The sequence below is a fragment of the Balaenoptera ricei genome, chromosome 11 (genome assembly GCF_028023285.1).
Source record: "Balaenoptera ricei isolate mBalRic1 chromosome 11, mBalRic1.hap2, whole genome shotgun sequence".
NCBI classification, from domain to species: domain Eukaryota; kingdom Metazoa; phylum Chordata; class Mammalia; order Artiodactyla; family Balaenopteridae; genus Balaenoptera; species Balaenoptera ricei.
This window is the reverse complement of record NC_082649.1, coordinates 74,339,878-74,360,512: the sequence shown is the minus strand read 5'-3', so window position 1 is coordinate 74,360,512 and position 20,635 is coordinate 74,339,878. Positions and strand designations below refer to the sequence as shown.

The 20,635-nt window shown below is 36.1% G+C and overlaps 1 protein-coding gene across 8 annotated transcripts in view; it reads left to right on the top strand.

Moving 5' to 3' along the window:
- The first annotated feature begins 249 nt into the window (after window positions 1-249).
- Window positions 250-20,635, top strand: part of TASOR (transcription activation suppressor) — a 48,803-nt gene continuing 28,417 nt past the window's right edge. For 4 of the 8 annotated variants that reach the window (XM_059939943.1, XM_059939942.1, XM_059939947.1 and 1 more), the window contains exons 1-11: window positions 250-863; window positions 8,668-8,813; window positions 10,783-10,875; window positions 11,636-11,708; window positions 12,125-12,216; window positions 12,703-12,864; window positions 14,507-14,631; window positions 16,682-16,713; window positions 17,452-17,557; window positions 18,413-18,516; window positions 18,597-18,700. In XM_059939943.1, the coding sequence (XP_059795926.1) occupies window positions 536-863; window positions 8,668-8,813; window positions 10,783-10,875; window positions 11,636-11,708; window positions 12,125-12,216; window positions 12,703-12,864; window positions 14,507-14,631; window positions 16,682-16,713; window positions 17,452-17,557; window positions 18,413-18,516; window positions 18,597-18,700 (1,365 nt within the window). In that variant the 5' untranslated portion in view covers window positions 250-535. The other 4 variants (XM_059939941.1, XM_059939939.1, XM_059939944.1 and 1 more) reach the window with 2 other exon arrangements.

Below are 20,635 nucleotides of genomic sequence, written 5' to 3'. Positions count from 1 at the left end.
CGCCTGCGTTCCCGGGACCTGGCGCAGCGCGCCTCCCTCGCCTGCAACACTGGCCGAGCGTGCTCCGGGAACTCGCAGCTCGTCCTGAGGCCCATCCACCCCGCAGCCGGCCGCGGCGTCGAGGTACTCTCCGGGCGTTGCGGTCGCCCCTTTTGGCGGGCTCCGGCGCCCCAAGGCTCCGCCCCCCGGCGCTGTCTGTCCGCACCCGCGGAGGCGGGCGCCGCGCCCCCATTGGTGGAGCTCTCCGAGATGGCCCCGCCCCCTCCCGGCCCCGACGCCAGCACGTTGAGTGGTGGGGGCCGGCAGAAGAACTGCTCGAGCGAGGAGCGGTTGTTGGGGCCGGGCCGCACGGTTGGGGCGCCCGCTTTGGGGCCCCCGAGAGGCTGCTGGGTCGGGATAGCGGCCAGCGGCCACGGGGGGGAAGGGGGTGGGTGGGCTGAGAGCAGCTCGGCGGCGAAGCTGGCCCGCCACCCCTTCCCCCCACCCCCGTCGACCTTGTAGGCAGAAGCTTCCCGGCGCTCCTCACGCCGGCGCGATGGCGACTGCTGCGGAGGCGGAGGCCTCTCCGCCGACGGACGCGAGCTGGGAAAGTGGCGGCGGCGGCGGAGACGACGAGATGAAGCAGGCGCTTCCGGAGCTTGAGTCCTCCCCACAAAATGGCGGCGGCGTCAGCGTTGCGGAGCCCGGCGGCGGCACCGGGCCTGAGGAGACCGCGGCTGCCGAGGCCGCCCCGAGTCTCTGCCACGAGCAGCCTCAGGACTCCTGTGAGGCGGGCGCGGCCGCTCTGCCCAAAGGCCCCGAAGAGCCCGAAAGACCCGTTAGGAGGAGTTTTCAGATCCCCAGGAAGAGCAGAGAAAAGAAAGGTGGTGCTTCCCCTTTTTCCCAACCCCTCTTTCTCTCTCCCCTCCATCTTTTCATTAGAACCTCTCTGTCTCCTTCCCACACCCATCCGAGACACGTAAACACGCATGCAGCGCCAGCCGCCTCTCCCCGCACTGCCACGGCCGCCCAGCTGCTGCGCTTGGTGCGAGAGGAAAGCGGTGGAACCACGCTCCCTGCTCCCCCTCTCCCCGTGGAAGTTGGAAGTAGCTCAGGTTTGAAGCTTGTCCGTAAGGCTGCAGCTCCCAGAGAGGAAAGATGGTGCTCGGCGCCCCTCCCTCCCAGCCCCTGAAGGCAGAGAAGCTGATGTGTCCTCCTAAGGATGCTTCTGAGAAGTCTCACTGTGGAAATAACCCGTGGCCATGGATTCTGGGGCTTTCTCCAAGGCCACTGCGTTGAGAGGACCACAAGTGCTTCTCCCTGTGGAAATTCTTCAGCTCTATGCGTCTACTTGAAATTTGCTCGATGTCAGCGTCTTCCCTTGTTTAGACATCTCCGTTAGATGTGATTCATGCACACTGCTGTTTTCCATCACACTTCATTTCCATGTAGATTTTTTTTTCTCGTTTTTGAAGCGCTAGATAGGGCTCTCTCTAAATCCAATTTTAGTATGTTTTTTTCTTGTATTTGAGAAGCTTGGGAAGGTAGGTTCTTGGTGCAGTAATTTCCCTATGGAAAAAAATAGAGGTCAGCTTATGCCCAAGAGTCACCAACTTGATCTTGCAGATGAGAGAACTTCAGAAAAAAATTTAAAAGTCCAGTCTGGTTTTTGGAACCAATATGGGAACAGTTAAATGAAGTACGTTACCTTTTTAAAACTTAATGCCATATTGTGACACCTTTCTAATGGAGGAAATTATCGTTTTCAATTCTTAGAAAACAATTTTTGACTGTCCAGTGATTTGGGATACTCTGGATTTAGTCAATTTAAAGCCTCTTTTTGTTTTAGTGCGTGGTTCCGTTTTTCAGATTTACTTTGGAAAGTAAGGAATTTTCTTATTTGCGGAAAACGTTTTTTATTTGTATCTTGAATCTTGGTAAAGAGACTCTTGAGTGAAGCATGTGCTTCCTCTTGCCATGTGCATAACCAGCTACATTTGCACACCTGAAATTGTTAGCCTTCTGTCAGTAAGATACAAATAAAGTCAAATTGTTAATTTCTATTTGGATGATAAAGCCAGGGAAATCCTTGGTGTGAGAAACCATGTTGAGAAAGATGAAGTTACCTTTTGTCCACTGGCATGCAGAATGTTTCTAGAAGTATCTTTTAAGTGAGTTAATGTAATACATTTTAGGGTTCAAGAGAATTCTTGTAAAGGTCAAGTTTATCAATCCTTTTGGTTTAGTTAAGATATATAGTCTATATGAGGAAAATTAGATTTCATCCTAAGTTATCAATTGGTAGAGAATAGGTTGGAAGTAGATTCAGATGGGCTCTGGTTATAGGATCAAAGTAGGAGATTGAATTTTTTTCTTTTTTAAAAATTTTTTAGCTTGATACAGTTTTGAAGTCCGTTTTTTTAGGGTTTTAAGCAAAACAAAGCATGCGGTACCTCCTTTTAATTTTTAATAGGACCAGGAAATTGGCATAAAACCCATTTGGGTTGAAATGTGGGAGGGCACTAGGAAATGTTGAAAGGCACTGTTTGCATATGTGTTGTTTTTTTTTTAATTAGATAAATCCAGAGGTTGCTGTAAAATAGACTTCATTTGAACACATTAAAAGTAGATAATAATTGAGGAATTAGGAAATATAAAACCTAGTTGTTTTTGTTTTCTCCCCTGAGCCTGTTGCTTCTTTGGGGGAAATTTGTTACCTTTCTCCTCTTAGGGACGTTTTGGTAAGGAAAATATAACACAGTGGACTTTTTTCATGTTTAGTGAAAGTGAGTAATTTTTAACTTGTCTAAATATTTGTACACTGAGCAGCAGCTGTTCAAATAGTGCAATAGCGATCTAAATAGCAATTTTAAAACTTAAATAAGCAGCTTTTTACCATCATGGACTTCATCCTGTCCAACCTGAAAGGAGTTAATACTTGGTGATAGAATTTAATAGAAAAATATAACTTTTCATTAAAAAAATGCTTTATCAGAAACAGTGCGGCAGGTACTGCTAGTTTCACACTTGATCCCAAGATAATCTCCTCTTGGAAGACTTGAAAGGTATCACTATATGTATAATCTCCTCTTGGAAGACTTGAAAGGTATCACTTTATGTATAGGATTTGGCTAGGTATTAGTGGTGTGGTCATCTGAGTCTTTTATCATGAATATTAGATCATTTTCAGTAGATAACTCTGCTTGAACTTTTCAGTATCAAAGGTTCTGTTGCATTCGTATTTTAATATGGCAGACCTTTGCTTGTGACTGCTTTTCCAGTGAAATTTAAGATTAGGACTCATATGTTTTTGGTAGCTTAAAGGTAAACCTTTGTGAGTATAACTTGACTCAGTTCTTTTATTGGTCTTCACAGTAGCATAACATCCAAAATACTGCCATTCTAATTAATATTGGCAAACACTTTATAGTGCTTAATAAGTTATAGGCATTGTTCTAAGCAGTTTATATGTACTAACTAAATCTCAGTAATCCTATGTGGTAGGTACTATTCCCATTTTACAGATGAGGAAACTGAACTACTGAGGTAAATAACTTGCCCAAGGTTACACAGCTAGTAAATCGTGGAGTTGGAATTTGCACCTAGGTGTAGAGTACTTCTTATTTTTTATTGTAGGAAGGTTTTAGTTCACTTAAAAAAAAATTTTTTTTGACAGCTATTAAATTTAGTGATGTTTAGTATGTCTTCATCCCTGGGGAATTTTGAGATTCAGAAATTATATTCATTAGAAAATTAACACATTTAATCAGTACTCACAGATTAAGTGATCTGTTGACTGGAAGAGTAAGATTTTACTCTTTGTGATCTATGTGCTATTCTGTTTACTTATTGGCTGGGCTACTTTCTGTACTGTAAGGAGTCACTGTTACATTTAACCAAATTGTGGAATTGCACTTTGTCAGTAGATGTTTCACCATTGCCTTCTTTTACTCTAAAATCTGATAGTGTAAGTCATCAAAAGTAAATTAAAATCAGTAATTGTATTTGATATAATTTTTCCCTCCAAAGGTCTTGGGAAATGAAGTAGTAATGATTCACTTTCTGGAAAATGTTTATTGGTTAATACTTTATGTAGGGCACAAGATTAATTGCTCTCATGCATCTGCATCTCATGCAGGTGCATCGCAAACTAAATGCTCTTACGCACCTGCATCCATACTGGTCTAGTTCAGGAAAATTAAAGGCCAATTCTCCTCCCAAATCCCCAGCTTTTCCCACAAAATTTGGAGTTGTCTTTTTGAAGACTTTGGGGTTGAGTCTCTTTCTTAAGGAAATTTGCATGATGTTCTGGTAGTGGTATATGAATGGCTTGGTTCTAAGTACCACAGTTTTCACTACATAGAAGTAAATCTGAGCAGGAATGTACAGGCAGAATCCAGTCATCCACATAAAACGTTTGATAGGCGCATATAAATTCTAAGTAATGGAGGTAAAACTTTCTTTGACATATTCGCCAGTCCAAAAAAAGTCAAGTTTCATATTTGTTATCTCTCTAGATCTCTGCTAGAATGTTTATTCCTGATTCTGCACTATGTTCAATCATGAGTAGAGATGAATCACCCATTCCTACAGTATTATGTCTGTAGTAATTTTATTAGACTGAAGAAAAATGATTTTTAAAATGTCTAAATTATCATGAGGAACAAATGGATATTCATTGTATTTTAGTCATTAATATCCATAGATATCAGAGAGATGGATTCAGAGAGAATTGCAGACCAATGAGATCCGCAGTCTACTCTTTGCTATTTCCTTTTCTTCCGTGAATTACTTTAAATTGGAATGTATATTTTGGAATTTCCCTTGGTATATTTTGATAACACTGGTCCATCTTTTTTTAAAAGTTTAGCTTGTTTTTACACTTATGATTTTTTTTTTTTTTTTTACGTATACACATAAACAATACAAACACAAAGAGTGGCATTGACACTAAATGAGTTGGTAAAAGTAGTTGAGGAAAAATGTTCCTTTGACTAAGAAACAAAGCTACTATTTGGTGACCTTAATTTTATGTCTATTCCAGCTGCTTAAATTTAACATTTAATTCTTAGTATATTTTGTATGCTACCAGTAATATAAAATACTCAGTTCTAGTTGTGGTTCTGTGATACAGTCAGTTTCCTCATTTGAATTATAAATCTCCAAGTGCCTTTCTAAATCTTTTCTTGAACCTCATAAAAACACATCTATAAAAGGGCCCCCCCATGATGGTCTAATGGTTAAGACTTCGTGCTTCCACTGCAGGGGGCACAGGTTTGATCCCTGGTTGGGGAACTAAGATCCTGCATGCCATGCAGTGTGGACAAAAGAGAAAAAAAAAATGATGAAAACACATCTATCATCATTTTTGTCAATAGAAAAGCCTTGTGAATTATCAGAAATCAACTCAGTAACTATCTTTCTGACATGAATTTGATGGAAGCACTGTAAATAAGCAAAAGTATATATTAACGTCTGGAAGAATTATTACGACTGCTGTTAACCTTTATAAACCAAAAAAAGGGTGTGAGTTATGGCTTTTGGCCCTGTTAAATGCACTAAATGAGAAAGAAATACTAAGAAATGAGATTCAAAAGAAGACATAAGAGGGTAGAAAGAGCATTCTAGACATCAAATTCTTTTATTGCTAATTTCCATATAGCTAATATAATTTCTTGGTCTAAAATAAGGAAACAATTCTGTTTTTCCAGCTCTTGTAATGATTTGTTTCAGCACTTATACACCCACATACATCTTTTACTTATAGTTCAGGAAACAAGATTTGCAGCTAGGGAGCCTGATTTTGAATTCACACCTGCCCTATTCACGTATTAACCTTGGGCCAAGTTAACTGTTAGCTCAGTTTCATTTGTGAAATGGGCATAATGAACTTCATAGGGTGGTTTCGATGATTAAATGAGATAATGCATATAAAGCTTTTAGTACAGTACCTGAAAAGGAATAATGAGCCACTAATTGTTAGACTCAAAAATTGTCAGAATCCAGAGAACAAGATTCTGACTTCCTTATGTGAAATGGATGATAAATATATAAAATGTTCTGTTCCCCTACGGGTAGTTACAGGTTTATTTATTATTATTGCCTCAAATGATGACCCATAATACTGTGATGTGTATATGTGTTCTTTAAAAGAAGTGACAGGATGTGTTGTTGATCAGGTATGTCCTTTAGAGGATGATTAAGGACAAAATAGACCACCAGGGAATGTACATTCAGAACATGAACTGGTTATATTTCTAAACTACTGTTACCAGCACATTGACTTGAAATCTTTAAAAATAGTTACAGCATAATTTTATTCTTATAGAAATTGATAATTGGGAAGAGAAACTAGAAATTATAACTTTGGCCTAACTAGTAAAGCCAACTGAGGTATTTGAAATATAAAATACCTAATAGGACACAGGTATTGTTAGACCTAAAATCTTGCACCTTTTTCTGTATTTTTATTCACAAGAATTTTTTTCACACTGGCAGTCTACTTGAGTACTACTTGAGGTGACTCTAGGACATTGCTTTGGAATGAAACAGAAATGTTAAGTACTTTTTTGAGAATAATTTGAAAGTTAATTTCTATATAAGTTTATATGATTTAACTTGAATCTTTCACTTTTGGTTAGATTGACAGTGGAAATAGTGTTGGAATAGCTTAGCTAAGGAAAATGATTTCATTTTGTAGATTGTAAAATTTCATAGAAATTTAAAGCTACTTCTTTTGATACTTCTTTTTGGCACATCTTTAGATACCTGAAGTCACTTGTTAGTTTAGACACATAAAAATCAATCATACATAAAACCCAACTTTAAGAATCATGCTTGGCTCATTTTGGATGTGAAAGCCTATGAAAACTGTTCCACATGCTGTTTTCCCCTCACAAAATTTTCCAGTTTAGTTGGGGACAGACACAAAGATAAAACGTTTTCTCCTACTGTATTCTATAAAACAGATTTGAATTGAGAGAATGGATTTCTCTGTTTTTTGAGCTTTCATTTTGTTTTATATATCACTGAATGGTTGAATTTTTGACACCTAATTTAAAATGACAACAATCATATTTTGGTAGTTTAGAATATATTTGTATTCAATATAAAAAAATCTTGACAGAGTTTATTCTCATCTTCACTCACTCAGTCATTCAACTTGTGGCCAGTGCCCCAAGAAAAGATAGAGTAATGAACAAGGCAGATATAGTTCCTCCTCTCATGGAGCTTACAATCAATAGATTATTGAGTATATCCATCTGCTATAAATTTTATTATAGAACACTCTGTGTTTAGTAGTTCTTTAGTTCTTTTTGAGTGTTTTTTTTCCTGCTTACTCCTACTGTCTTTATTGCATTATTATAAGTATGTTGATTTTATCCCCACTGCCACCTTTTTTAGTGTGCAATTCCAAAGTAGTGGGAATCATTTGTTCTATATACGTTCTCTCATTGAAAGCTACATTTTTACAGGCACTTTTGTAATATATACATGGTTTGGTGGATGAATGGATATGTCATTTGACATTATAGGGAATACAGTAAAAACAGCTGCTCTCTAGTACCTTTGAGAGTATGTACAAGTAGAACACTGCTTTCAGTAGTGGCCTAAAAGTATTTTGAATGACATTTATTGACTATATATAGTATCTTGAAAGAAATTAAGGTAATAGCATATAACATAAGTTCTATGAATACTTCTATCTACAGTGAAAAATAAGTGGTTCCTTTTGGTTTGGGGAAGGTACATATATAGACTTGATGTTTGAAATTTATAAGTTAAATTATTTCATGCGTAAAGTGGAAATTTGAGGTTATTAGGCTACTGTTTGAAGAACAAATTGTATATTTGACTTAAGTATTTTAAAAATTAAAGGGAGTGTGCAGTAGTTGGTGGAGTGGGGAATAAAAACTTTTTTACTTTGCACCAGGTGCTGTGCTTAGAGCCTTTTCCACGTGTTGTCTTATGTGCCATATGGCATATAGTGGTTATTAGGATAGCTGGAGTTCTCCTTTTTACTGAAGAAAGTACTGAGCTTGTTTTGTTAAGTAATTGATTTACCCAAGGTCTCCCACAAAGCCAGTAAATGCTAGACCTGATATTTGTGTCCTGGTTTGTCTCCAAAGTTCCACATCTTTCCATTTCACCAAGTTTTCATAGTAAATATCCTCCTACTTTATATTGGTAATACAAGAAGCTAATGGATGCAGCATATCTTATTCTAACTTTAGTATTAAAAACCAGATAGAATCATTTTATTGTATAGACAGCTAAGTGTCTTAAATGTTTTTATGCTTTTACTTATGGCATAAGCATTTCATTTGCTGAAATAAATGGTCCTAGACATACTACCTAAATGTAACGTAAAATAGGAGTTGAGGCAAGTTGAGTTTATGCACAGGTTCTTATGAGCGTCTTTAAGCAGTTTAGGTTGCCTAGTGTAGCATCCCCTAAGTTTTGCAAAATTGTAGCTTCCTTTTCTGCATGTGTAATGCCAGATGCTCACTGCTGAAGAGTTTTTTCTTCAATGAATTAATAAGTATCTCTTTCGCATATCACAAAATAAGATAGCCTTGATGCTTTTTTTTTTTAACTTTATTTAAAAGTTACATTAACAAAGCCACAAAAATATAAAAAACTACCTTTAAGATGGAATCTTAAAATTAATACTGTTTTTTATTTTAGCACTTTTTCAGCCATTAACTCCAGGCTCTCGGGAATTTGAAGATGTTTTAAATATTCTCCACTCATCTTACCTTGAACCAACTTCAGTAACAAATTTTAACTACAGACGTGCTTGCTTGATACATAATGAGCTTTTGGAAAAGGAGGTATGTTTTGTTTTTGTTTTAAATTTATTTATTTTTATTTATTTTTGGCTGTGTTGGGTCTTCATTGCTGCACGCGGGCTTTCTCTAGTTTCGGCAAGCGGGGGCTACTCTTCGTTGCTGTATGCAGGCTTCTCACTGCAGTAGCTTCTCTTGTTGCAGAGCATGGGCTCTAGGTGTGCGGGCTTCAGTAGTTGCAGCATGCAGGCTCAGTAGTTGTGGCTCACGGGCTCTAGAGCACAGGCTCGCTAGTTGTGGCGCACGGACTTAGTTGCTCCGTGGCACGTGGGATCTTCCCGGACCAGGGCTTGAACCCGTGTCCCCTGCATTGGCGGGTGGATTCTTAACCACTGCGCCACCAGGGAAGTCCAGGAGGTATGTTTTAAATTGTGCTTTTTGTAAGATTCTTCAGAACCAGTTAATAGCCTGGAATTTGTTTTACTTTCTTCCTTTTCTTTAAAAATGCTAAAGTTCTTAGGAAAGCCAAATTATGGAGGGGAAAAACAAGTTTTAAATGACATGTTGTTTTCCCTAAACACTGTTGATATTGCACTACATTTATCTGTTCTGTTAAATTAACGTGTGATTGTGTAAGATAACTTCTTTTACTAACAATGAATCTTAAGCATAGGGCTAGCTTATTGTATAATGGCTTAATTGTAAATTCATTACAAGGCTTTTTGCTCTTTCAAGCGTATGTTAGTTAGATGGAATCTCTAAGAGCATATTATGTCTAAATTGGAAGGTTAATGAAATAAAATACGTATTTTTTTTTTTTTAGGATATGCTTAATTTTTTCCCCAGTTATTGCCTGGTAATTGAATTATCTTAATATCATTAGTAGAAATTCTTAGTGAAAAAGTGAGAACAAAGGGGAATAGTTGAGCCTGTTAGGTAGTGAATTTAAGTTTCATATACAAATTAGAATCTTTTTTGAGTTTTGATTTAGGAAAAGCCATAATAATCCTGAGGTAATACAAATGAGATGTTTAGAAATATTTGATGTGTATATTGCTTTCTAATGTACATGAAATACTATTAATTTTGTACTTTTATAGGTTGGTTAATCTAGTGCTATGAGAATTTAACTTTGAAAGGATCCCTAAAGTGGATGAATGTTACCGGCTCCCAGAGGATATTAAAACCTTGGTAGTTTGATGTGGTTTCATGATATGATAGGGATTATTTGTCAATTTTATATGAAAATTTAAAGATTCATTAATTATATTATTGAAGATCAGTAATAGCCTGAACATGGCATGTAAATCTGTTAGGTATGGGCTCCATATCTATTTGCTTGTATCTAAAAGTGAAAGCCAGCAGTTTAGGGTGACTTACAGTTCAGATGTACTTAGATCAAGTCACTCTTTTATCCTGGAAATGGGTATGGAGCATGGCTTATGTACTTGGCACTGAAAATATAATTGTAAAGAAATGAAACATTTTTCCTTGTCCTAATTGAGTTTATAGTTTAGAAGTTGGTCATTAAACAGAGATTTATTAAACCACCTATATGCAGTGTTCCGTGTTAGGTAAAATGAGAGATCCAAAGATAATCAAAAAATGAACTTAAAAATCTAGGGGAGAGTTGGAGTGTGGTAAGATTTTAATAGAAATTTAGTTAAAATTGTTTAGCACTAGATGCTTATTTGACTATATTGTAAGGATAAAGAGCCAATTATAATGGGAAAAAATGAAGTGCAGAAATTACAGGGAGAGAAAAGATAATTTCCACTTTGGTAGATATGGATTTTTTTTTTTCTTTTTTTGCCATGCCTCGTGGCTTGTGGGATCTTAGTTCCCTGGGCAGGGATCAAATCCAGGCCCCCAGCAGTGGAAGCGCAGAGTCCTAACCACTGGACTGCCAGGGAATTGCTGATTTGGAATTTCTTTGAAATAAAATTCCTGAAACTCTTAGCTTGAAAAACATAATCACATACTAAGGAGTTGTTATAGATTTAATTTCATTTAGTTTACAGAAAAGCGAAGAGAACTGAAGTTTGATGGTCGTTTAGATAAAGAACTTTCAGAATCCTATGCATTTCTGATGGTTGATCGGTATCAGGTAAGTGAACCCATTTTATAAAAAACAATTTGAAAGTGCTTCCATTGTAAGTTACCTAAATTTGCAATTAATCAATACACTTGATTTTTTTTTTTTAACATCTTTATTGGAGTATAATCGCTTTACAATGGTGTGTTAGTTTCTGCTTTATAACAAAGTGAATCAGTTATACTATACACTTGATTTTTATAAACTAACAATTTTTTGATGTATAAATGGAAAAAATGACTTAGTGCAAGGTATTTCATTGTTTTATAATTTGCTTTTCAAATATGTTCATTTTTTCTTTGATCAAACCTAATTTTCCCCCCTGGAATGTGCTTGATAGTAAATAATTTTTCCTTTATTAAAGTAGGTTATCTTCTATATTACTGATTCTTCTATATTACTGATTATATGTGCTGGGAACTATTTTTTCTCCTTTGATGGAAGATGTTTTGAGGTGGAGTTAATTTCTCTTTAAATACTTTGCCAGTACTAATTCTTTCTAAAAGGGGATATTTATATATATGAATGGCATGAATTCTGAGTGTATGTCAGACCTGGCATAAACAAAAATAGATTCCAACTATGGTTACATTGGAAGTGTAAGTCAGTTTCACATTAATATTTAGTCATAGACTAGCATGTATATGTATAGTTTCTGTAATGTAAAAAAAATATAGTTTAGAAGCTTGGATTTTACTTAAAACAAGTTTACAAACTGTCTTTTCACATTTTTAATGTATTGACTGTAAGATGAAATGTTTTGTTTATGTAGGTTCAGAGCATATGTGAAAAAGGATTACAGGTGGGCCAGTCCAAAATAACAATTCTTGGCAGTCCTTCCATGGGTAATCTTTTTTCATTTACCTACTACTAAGTTGCCCTTTAAAAATATATTATCTAATTTCGCTGTTGTCCTTATAATTAAATTCATGTATGCTGTGTCATGTTCCCAGAAAGAGAGACTAGTTTCAGGTTCTGCAATGAAAACCAGTTTTATCCTTTGTTTCTGATTTTGCATAGTTCCAATTAAACAAGGGTTATCTTTTTTTTTTTTAATGTCTTAGTCTAGTCCTAGTGATTTTGAAAAATTTGGTTTTTCATGTTTTTTCTAGTTTTATTTTTTGCTTTGGTTAAATATCAGCTATCATTACATTTTTTTTAAAAGGTGTCATACCTTTTATCTCTTATTATGTTAAATATTTGGACTTTTTATATTTGTGTCCATATTAAAATAAAACTTTAATTTTTCCCTCTTTCCTAGGTGTCTATCTTTCTAGGTATGCTGATTTATTACAAGCTAATCCTTTGGAAGCTGGGGCAGTGGGCGATGTTGTTATTTTTAAAATAATGAAGGTAATTTCAACTTTTACATTTCATATATCAAAGACAGCATTTGACTTGGATTTCAGTCGACCCTGTCTTTAGGGGTTTGATGGAATTAAAAACCAGTGCTTGCTTGTGTTTGGTGTATAAAGATACTTTGAGAGTGGTTTGCCATCTTTAATCTGAGCTTTCTGAGCTTTAGAGTTTGCTTTCTTTTCCAAAGAAAATACTGAAGAGAGGGAAATATGTTGGTAATGTTATTTAAGCTAGTGAAGTGTTGTGAAGAAAATTTTTATTTCCGTGTATTAAATTCAAACAAGCCTTTTTTTTTTTGGTTAACTTTTTCTTACTGCTTCGATATTAGTAAGAAGTGTTGGGTATTACTTTATTACCAGGTATTAAAGGAAAAAAACTGTTGTTATAGGTAATCTATATTCAAAGAGTTATTCTATAATGTTAATGTCATACAGTCAGTAATTAGGTTTTGGTGGACTTAAAAGGTTTTCTGTATTTTAGGGTAAAATAAAGAGTATATATGACCCCATGGGTGTAAAAAGTTTGGAATCTATATTAAATAAAAGTGCTTTGGACCCAACACCAAAGCATGAATGTCATGTGTCGAAGAATGCCAATAGAATTACATCACTTTTGGCTTATAGAGCTTATGAGCTTACTCAGGTAAGTACCTGGATCAATTTTAGTGTTATGACCTCGTATCAGTTTGTCACTAAATCCTTTAAAATGTCTCCCTTTCAGTTCTCTCTGCCACCACACTAGACTCTGGTTTCCACTTACCACTGCTAGACTCCAGTGTCTCTCACTGCTATTTGTTCAGTGTTTCCAAGATAGCTCAGAAACATAACAGTGGCCCCCCTTAGACTTACAGTGATATTCAGATTCCTTAGCCTAGCTAGCTCTCCCTGCCTGTAGACTGTGACCTCCAGCCTGTTTTTTGTATAATTCCTGCCCTCAACGATCTCATTTCCTCTTGAAGCCTTGGTTTCTCCTGGCCTAGAAAGATCCTGTCTAATAAAATATTGCTCATTCTTTAAGGTAAAGTTAAAGCCCTTTGAATTACCTTAATTCATATCACTTTGTATTATTGATTTGGTAGATATTTTCTATTTTTATTAGTATTTTTCTAAAATGCAAACTTAGAATTCATTCTTTAAATTTTATTCAGATGTAATTGATTTATAGTAAACTACACATATTTAAAAGTGTATTTAATGAATATCAGTCATTGTGTTTTTATATGTTGTTTGACTATAATGTTACTCTTTTTAACAAATGTATAAAAAATGTGTATATCTAAACGGATTGTATGTGAAAAGTGGTGGTGCTAACCTCCCTGGAAATGTTCTTTCTTTTTCTTTTCTTTGATTTTTACTTTATTTACATAAAATAAAGTTTATTCTTGCTCTTTTCTTTTTGAAGAATCTCAGTGGGCAAGACCTATTGTTGGGGGCTTTTAGCAAAAATTATATTCACCAAAGTCATCTGGGCTGACTCATTTGATTACCTTCTGGACAGTAGTATTAGTAGATATGAAATATAACTCTAAAGTAATTACTGGTTTTTCTAGCAGAACTTGTAAATTGGCTTGATGTTTCCAGAAAAATTCCAGGCGTTTTTAGAGCAACAGCAACATTATTGAAATCAGTAGTTTCCCAAGAGAATGGACTTTGAAGGACAGTGCTTTGTTTATAAACTAGGGCATTGTTTTTAATGAAAACCCCTAGACTGCAGGTCAGAAAACCCTAATCTAATGAATGTTGTGAAGGGGCAGGCAGATAGATAGGGTAATAGGAAGAGGTTCAGCTGCCTTTGTCACCTATGTTTGTAATCTCTGCCACCTCCCCTTTGTTGCTTTGTCTGCAGTTGGAGTCAAAAATGTGTTTTTCTTTTGAAATAATGAGCAGAATGCTAGGTTTGCTTGAGATTGTGTTCTTAGTATTTTACTTTTGTATCAAATTGGTTTTTCTGGGCTGACCTGGGAGCTTAGGCTCCATTTGTTTCATTTTCATGAGGAAATTTGTTGCGCATTCCCACTGGTCAGCTCTTCAGAAGTAAACTTTTGGAATACCTATTAGTATCCTGGCATCTGATATATATATAGAAGCAGAATATTTTATATCATAAAATAAATATAAAGTACAAATTATTTTAATTAAATTGACAAGCAGTGCTTAAAGATATCTTTCATTAAAGGTACTTAAGTGGTATTGTGTTTCTCAGAAATCAGGCAGGTAATTGTAAGATTCCACTGTCTACTTCTTGCCTTCTTAAGGAAGTTAATTTTGCATTTTCTTATTTTTAGTATTATTTTTATGAGTATGGCTTTGATGAGCTAAGGCGAAGACCGAGACACGTGTGTCCATACGCAGTTGTGTCTTTTACTTATAAAGATGATATACAAACTCCGAAGTTCGTACCTTCATCAAGGTAAGACTCATGAATTTTAGACGTCATCCAGAATGGTATATAACACGTATCCTGCACTTCTGAGTTAGGAGGAACACTTTGTATTTCTTCCCATTTTCTTTCCTTCTCTTGAAATTAATTAGATTCATGAATGTTGATGATGACTTTTAAGAAGTCAGTTAGAAGGACAGATACTTAACTGTGTGGAAATAAAAACTAAAATTTACTTAAACCTCACTGGTTAACCTTTTTTTCCTGATATTGAAGGTTTGTGTAGCTGCATAAATGCAGTTGGTTTTTTGGGGGTTTTTTTTGGCCATGTCATGTGGCATGCAGGATCTTAGTTCCCTGATCAGGGATCAAACCCGTGCCCCCTGCAGTGGAAGCTCGGAGTCCTAACCACTGGACCACCAGGGAATGTCCAAATGCAGTTTTGTTTGTTTGTTTGATTTTGGTTTTTTGTTTTTGGCTGTGCTGTGAAGCGCGTGGGATCATAGCTCCCAGACCAGGGATCGAACCTGGGCCCTGGGCAGTGAAAGCACAGAGTCCTAAGCTCTGGACTGCCAGGGAATTCCCCAAAATGCAGTTTTTAAAAGTGAAATTTTGTGTATTAGCTCTCCTGGAAATGGGGAGCTTCTACAAATCCTCAGCCCCATCTCAAACCAGTTAAATCAAGTATTTATGAAGGAGCCTAGGCTTTGGTAGTTTTTACACGCTTCCAGGTGATTCTGATGGTCAGTCAGAGTAAATTGCCATTGATGATTTCTTACAAGCTCTAATATGAGGTGACCAAGTACAAATCAGTTTCTTTCCCCCACCCCCCACCATGGGGTGATTCCAGAAAATGTTTTGGCAAAATTGAATAAGTAGATTTACAGAGATGTAGGTGAAACAGTTAAATATCTACTTATTTTTACTTTGAGTTCCCAGATTTAAAGTCATGCATGATATCTAGTAATTTAGAAATACTGCAGTTTTAAAAAGCCACATTTCATGAAACAGACATTTTTGAGGTCAACCTTTTAATCAGTTTTCAGATCAGATTGTCTTGTCTTCATTTAAGTTGTTTGAGATGCAGCACTTTTTTTTGGTCAGTGAATAGCCCTGGAAACCATCCACAGCCACAAGTACTGATTTGCATAATATCCTGACAGTTGTGTTTTTCTTTCATTCTTTTTTTTTTTTTCCGGTGGCTCTATATTTGTGATCTCCATGATACATTTACTATAGTGCCTTTCAACAGTGATTTTTAAAAGACACCCAGCACTTAACTATAAGGTCGTACCCCCAGGAATAATGATTGTCTGTTAATTTTCTTTGCCTCTTTGATTTTATCTGTTGACCCTCCATATCATTTAAAATAAACATCCTTGTTGTACCTTGAATGCTGCCATGAATGCTTCTGCCTCTGCATTTGCTATTCCCCCTGATTCCTCAATTAGCTGCATAGTTTACAGTGTCAGTGAGACCTTCTGTGATTTTTTTTTTTGAAACCTATGTACCCTTAGTTTCTTTCTTCCTTTTCTTCCATAGCACTTAAAACGATCATCATCTGGTAAACTATATACTTACTTTTTTTTTATTTTTTATACTTACTTTTTGATTGTTGTCTGTCTTCCTTATGAGACTGTAAGCTCTATGAAGGCAGGGGTTTTGTTCATCGCTGTAATTGTTACCCAGAACTGTGCCTAGTAAATAATAGAAGCTTAGTAAATATTTAAGTATGATTGAGGCTATTTCCTCAAATCTCATCACCAAAATAAAGTAATTGACAGAGACTTTAAAGGACTATATTCTCTCCTGATGGATATTTTTGGGAAAAACAGCTCCCTTAAATTTGGGAAAATATGGTAATTTGAGCCAAGTAAGTGATTCTGATTTCTCTGAGTAGACTTGGATTTATTAAATGTTGTAATAAGTAATTTGTTCTTCATACTGGGAGGGAAGGATTTAATTCTCTTGTACAGTATCCCATTAAAAAATAGCATTTCTGTCAATGCCCTGAATGTTAACTTTCATGTTGTCAGCAATCAGTAATATTTCTTTTTTCTTTTTAAAAATTTATTTGTAGATCTAACAGCTTTAATGCAGATAGAAACACGGGTAAGATTCTTATATTTCTTTCTTTTAGTTTTATAAATCGAAAGAATAAGTATGTAGAGTAAAAAAATTAATAAGTTAAGTACTTTGTTTTATTTTTATAATGAATGAGAATCTACAAAGTATGAAAAAGCTCGAGGCCATGTTATGATGTAGCATCAACATTTGGTCATCCAAACATAAGGTCTCCTTTGAGAATCTGCTGGTACTGTGAATACACCAAAGAATTTTAGCACTTTGATTGATAAAGGTAAAAAATAGAACAAGTTTCACAACTCAGCCTTTTAAAAGTATTAACTTCATCAGAGGTGTAGAATTTAGAAGAGAGAGAAGATTAAAAGCAATATTGACACTTTCTATCTTCAAGTTTCTCTGCAATGAGAAGAGCGCAAGTGGAAACTGTAAGACGTTGTGAGGGATTCATGTAGTTAACTGGATTTAGTATGGTCTCCTTTGGGGGAAATAGGAGGGCAGTACTGTATTGTCTTTGCTCCTCAGCTTTCTGATATGAGGACATTTAGGCAAATAAATTTGTTATTTTCATCTGGAATAATTTTGTAGGGGAAAAGATACCTGAAACAAAAATCCTAGTATTTGAATTCCCTGTAAATAGAAATGTCAAGGTTTCTTTTGGTGGTTCTACTTAAACTGTGTTTCTGGATGTTTTTCCCTTTAGTTCTAGTAAATATTTGCTTCTGGGCTGCCAAGAGGCTGAGTTGTGTCATTATTCTTTTTATTTAGATAAATTTAACTACACGTTGTGGAAAGGACAGCTTTTAAATAAAGGAAAGCTTTTGTGTTATATTTCTCTGAGGTCAGCCACTCGTGCTTTTTTGCCTATCAAGCTGTAAGTATGTTATATTACAAGAAAATAGCAGTTAGTAGTTGCTAATTATTCAGTTCTTACTTACAATTAAAATTCCTTTTTCTAACTTACATTTAAATTTTACTTTGATCCATAAGAGCTTAAATATAAACAATGGTTTGTTTTAAAAAAGATTGATTTGATAACTTTGGAAACTTAGTTGGCAGAATGAGCCCTCTGCTTTTCTGTCTTGATTTGCAGATGGGCTAAATAGTTATACACATTTATGGCATAAGATTTTTTCTTAGTGATTTTAAATATTAAAAGTATTTTTCAAAGTTTTGTCCTAATTAGATATATTTTTCATTTAGCAATTTGAACATGATAGACTTAAAAGATATCAGTTCTTTGTTGGAAACAGCTTGATGTGGTGAGTTAAGTTAAAATTTATATGCTGTTTTCAGTCCTGTGCAACATATGTTGGAATAGAAAGGTTTAAAATGATCTTTTGCTACCACCACAGTAAGCATTATGGGTCCCCATAAATGGTTGAAGATTAATTTAACTGTTCATACTTGAATTGCATTTAATAAAATGACAACTTTTTATCCTTTGTGGTTAGTAAAATTGGTATAAATAACGGTTAGCTTCTGGCTTAAAGATGGAAGGTTGGTAATATTGCTGGACAGTCTAGCTACCTATACATACCTATACATATATCTGAACTGCCCAAAATGCTCTTCTGTATTCCATCAAGATACTTGTGTGTGTGTGGGTGGGTTTGCGTGTGTGTGTGTGTGTGTGTGTGTGTGAGAGAGAGAGAGAGAGAGAGAGTGAGAAAATTGCTAGAGTTAAAAATACAGGTAAGGCAAATACGCCTTTTCAATTTTCTTTCAGTCCTGAGAAGTTAGATGTTGAAACAGTTATGAGTATTGATCATCTGAAACAGAAAATCCCTCCAGCGCTGTTTTATAAGGAAACTTACTTAGGTCCATATGAAGGTAAAGCAGATTAATTTTACTAAAATATATAAGAAGCAGACTTGATTTGAATATTTACTATGTATTTTTTCCTATGTCAGTTTTGAAGAATGGAATGTATTGCAGCCTCTATGAAGTTGTAGAAAAGACAAGAATTGGAAGTAACATGGAAAGTTTACTGCAAAAACTAGAGAAAGAAAAACTTGTGAGTGAAAGGTTTTAAAATGTTCCTCATTCTCCCTTAGACATATGCATATTAATAAGAGATTATGATAATATTTCGGTTTATTTCATTTTTGCCTCTGAAAATAACGTAAGGTCTCTGTCTTTGTTGCTGCCATTTGATTAACAGTGTTTTACTGTGGCCTTTGGTACTTTTCTTTTTAGCCACGACACTAGATCCTCTATAGACCAGTCTTCCCCATGAAGTATCTTTATTATATTTTGTGACAGTGATATTCAACAAATATTTATTCATTATCACTTTTTTATGCAGGGTATATAGTTTGGTAAAGAATGAGGCAAGAGACTCTGTTTTCCTGGATTATGTGATAAATGGAGTTACTCAGATGTGCTTTGTTCCAGTAGAGACAGTGACATATTTGAAGATTCAAAAAGAACAAGGCGCTTGGTGAGGTTGAAAGGATAAAAACACTAGAGTAGTTGGGGGAAAGTGGTAGAACATGAGGCTAGAGAAGTGTGTAGGGGGCTGTGTTCTGCAGTGTCATTCAGGCAGTGCTCGAATGTTTGGACATTTGGACTTGATTCTATAGCAATGGGTTTTAAAGAGTGGGATGAGGTTTTAATCGTGCATGCAATGTGATCAAATCTGTGTTTTGAAAATTTATCTTGGTTACTCTGTAGAGAGTGAATTGAAGGGGGGAGATGAGGTAGGAAACTGTTACATTTAGAGGGTAATGATAGGTTGGATGAGAAAAGAAAAAGGAGACTGATTTAAGAGATATTTACTAAGTAGTATCTAATTTAGTAGGTATTGAGTATATCGAGTTTGGGTAGAGGGATTACTAGGTCAGGCAGCAGATTGTGATGGATTCAGGAATGAATGGAAAATGAATACATGATGCTAATATGTATAATTTAGCTGAAGGAGAGGAGGTGATTGCAGAGGAGAGTGGCTATTCCAAGGTTTCTGTTAACATGAGGTAGGTGAGCTCATGTTTAAGTGTTGATGGGACATTCCAGTAGAGAGAGAAGTTTTTTTGCACAAGTATGCCATTTAATACAAGTTTTCAGCTGTTGACTTCTTTTTACTCCTCATTTTGTTGAGCCTCGGTTTCCAGGTAGTCACATGGAGAGCTGTATCCGTGATTTTCAGAACCTGCAACTTCATAGATGGCTACGTAGAATTTTGTTGTATGCATATATATTTGCTTAACCAATCCATCGTTTATATTTAGATGGGAGGGTCAAATTATATACAAAACTCATAGGCAGAGTTTGTACACTTGTGAATTGATGGACACCTAGCAGTAACTTTTTGAGACCAGCTAGAAATCTTTAGGTAGGCATCTTAGAACACACACACATGCACATTCACCTACATGTGAACATACTTTTTTATTTATATTTGCGTTTCTTGTTTTCCTCCCAAAATTTGTCTATGATACAAGTATTCCTCATGACCAAAATCTATTCAGTTCTTGAGTTCATAAAGTGAAAGTTTAGGTAGTAGGTTTGGATATGGTGGGATATTGAGTTATCCAAATCTGTTCAGTTCTTGAATTTCAGAGAATGAGTATTGTGGGTCTGGGCAGTGAGGAGTTTATCAGAAAAGTACAGTATCTGTTGAGTGCCTAATAGTGAGAATCAGGATAGGAAGGATACTGGCATTTTGTTTTTCACCTGAGCAAGTGTTATATTAGGTTTGTGGAGGACTGGGTCTTCCCAGAATCAAGAAGTAAAGTAAGATCCTAGATCTTAGAGGGCACAGGCATTCCATAAGGATACACTACATGAATCTAACGAACTGACGTATTTTGTGCGGCTGCCCCCTTTCCTGCAAACCCCACTGGGAATTATTCTAACTATAGCTACTTTCTTCATAGTTGTCATCATAATGGGAGGTGCATTGGGGACTGTTGGGTTCTTAATAATTTTATCCTGAATATGCACAGGAGAT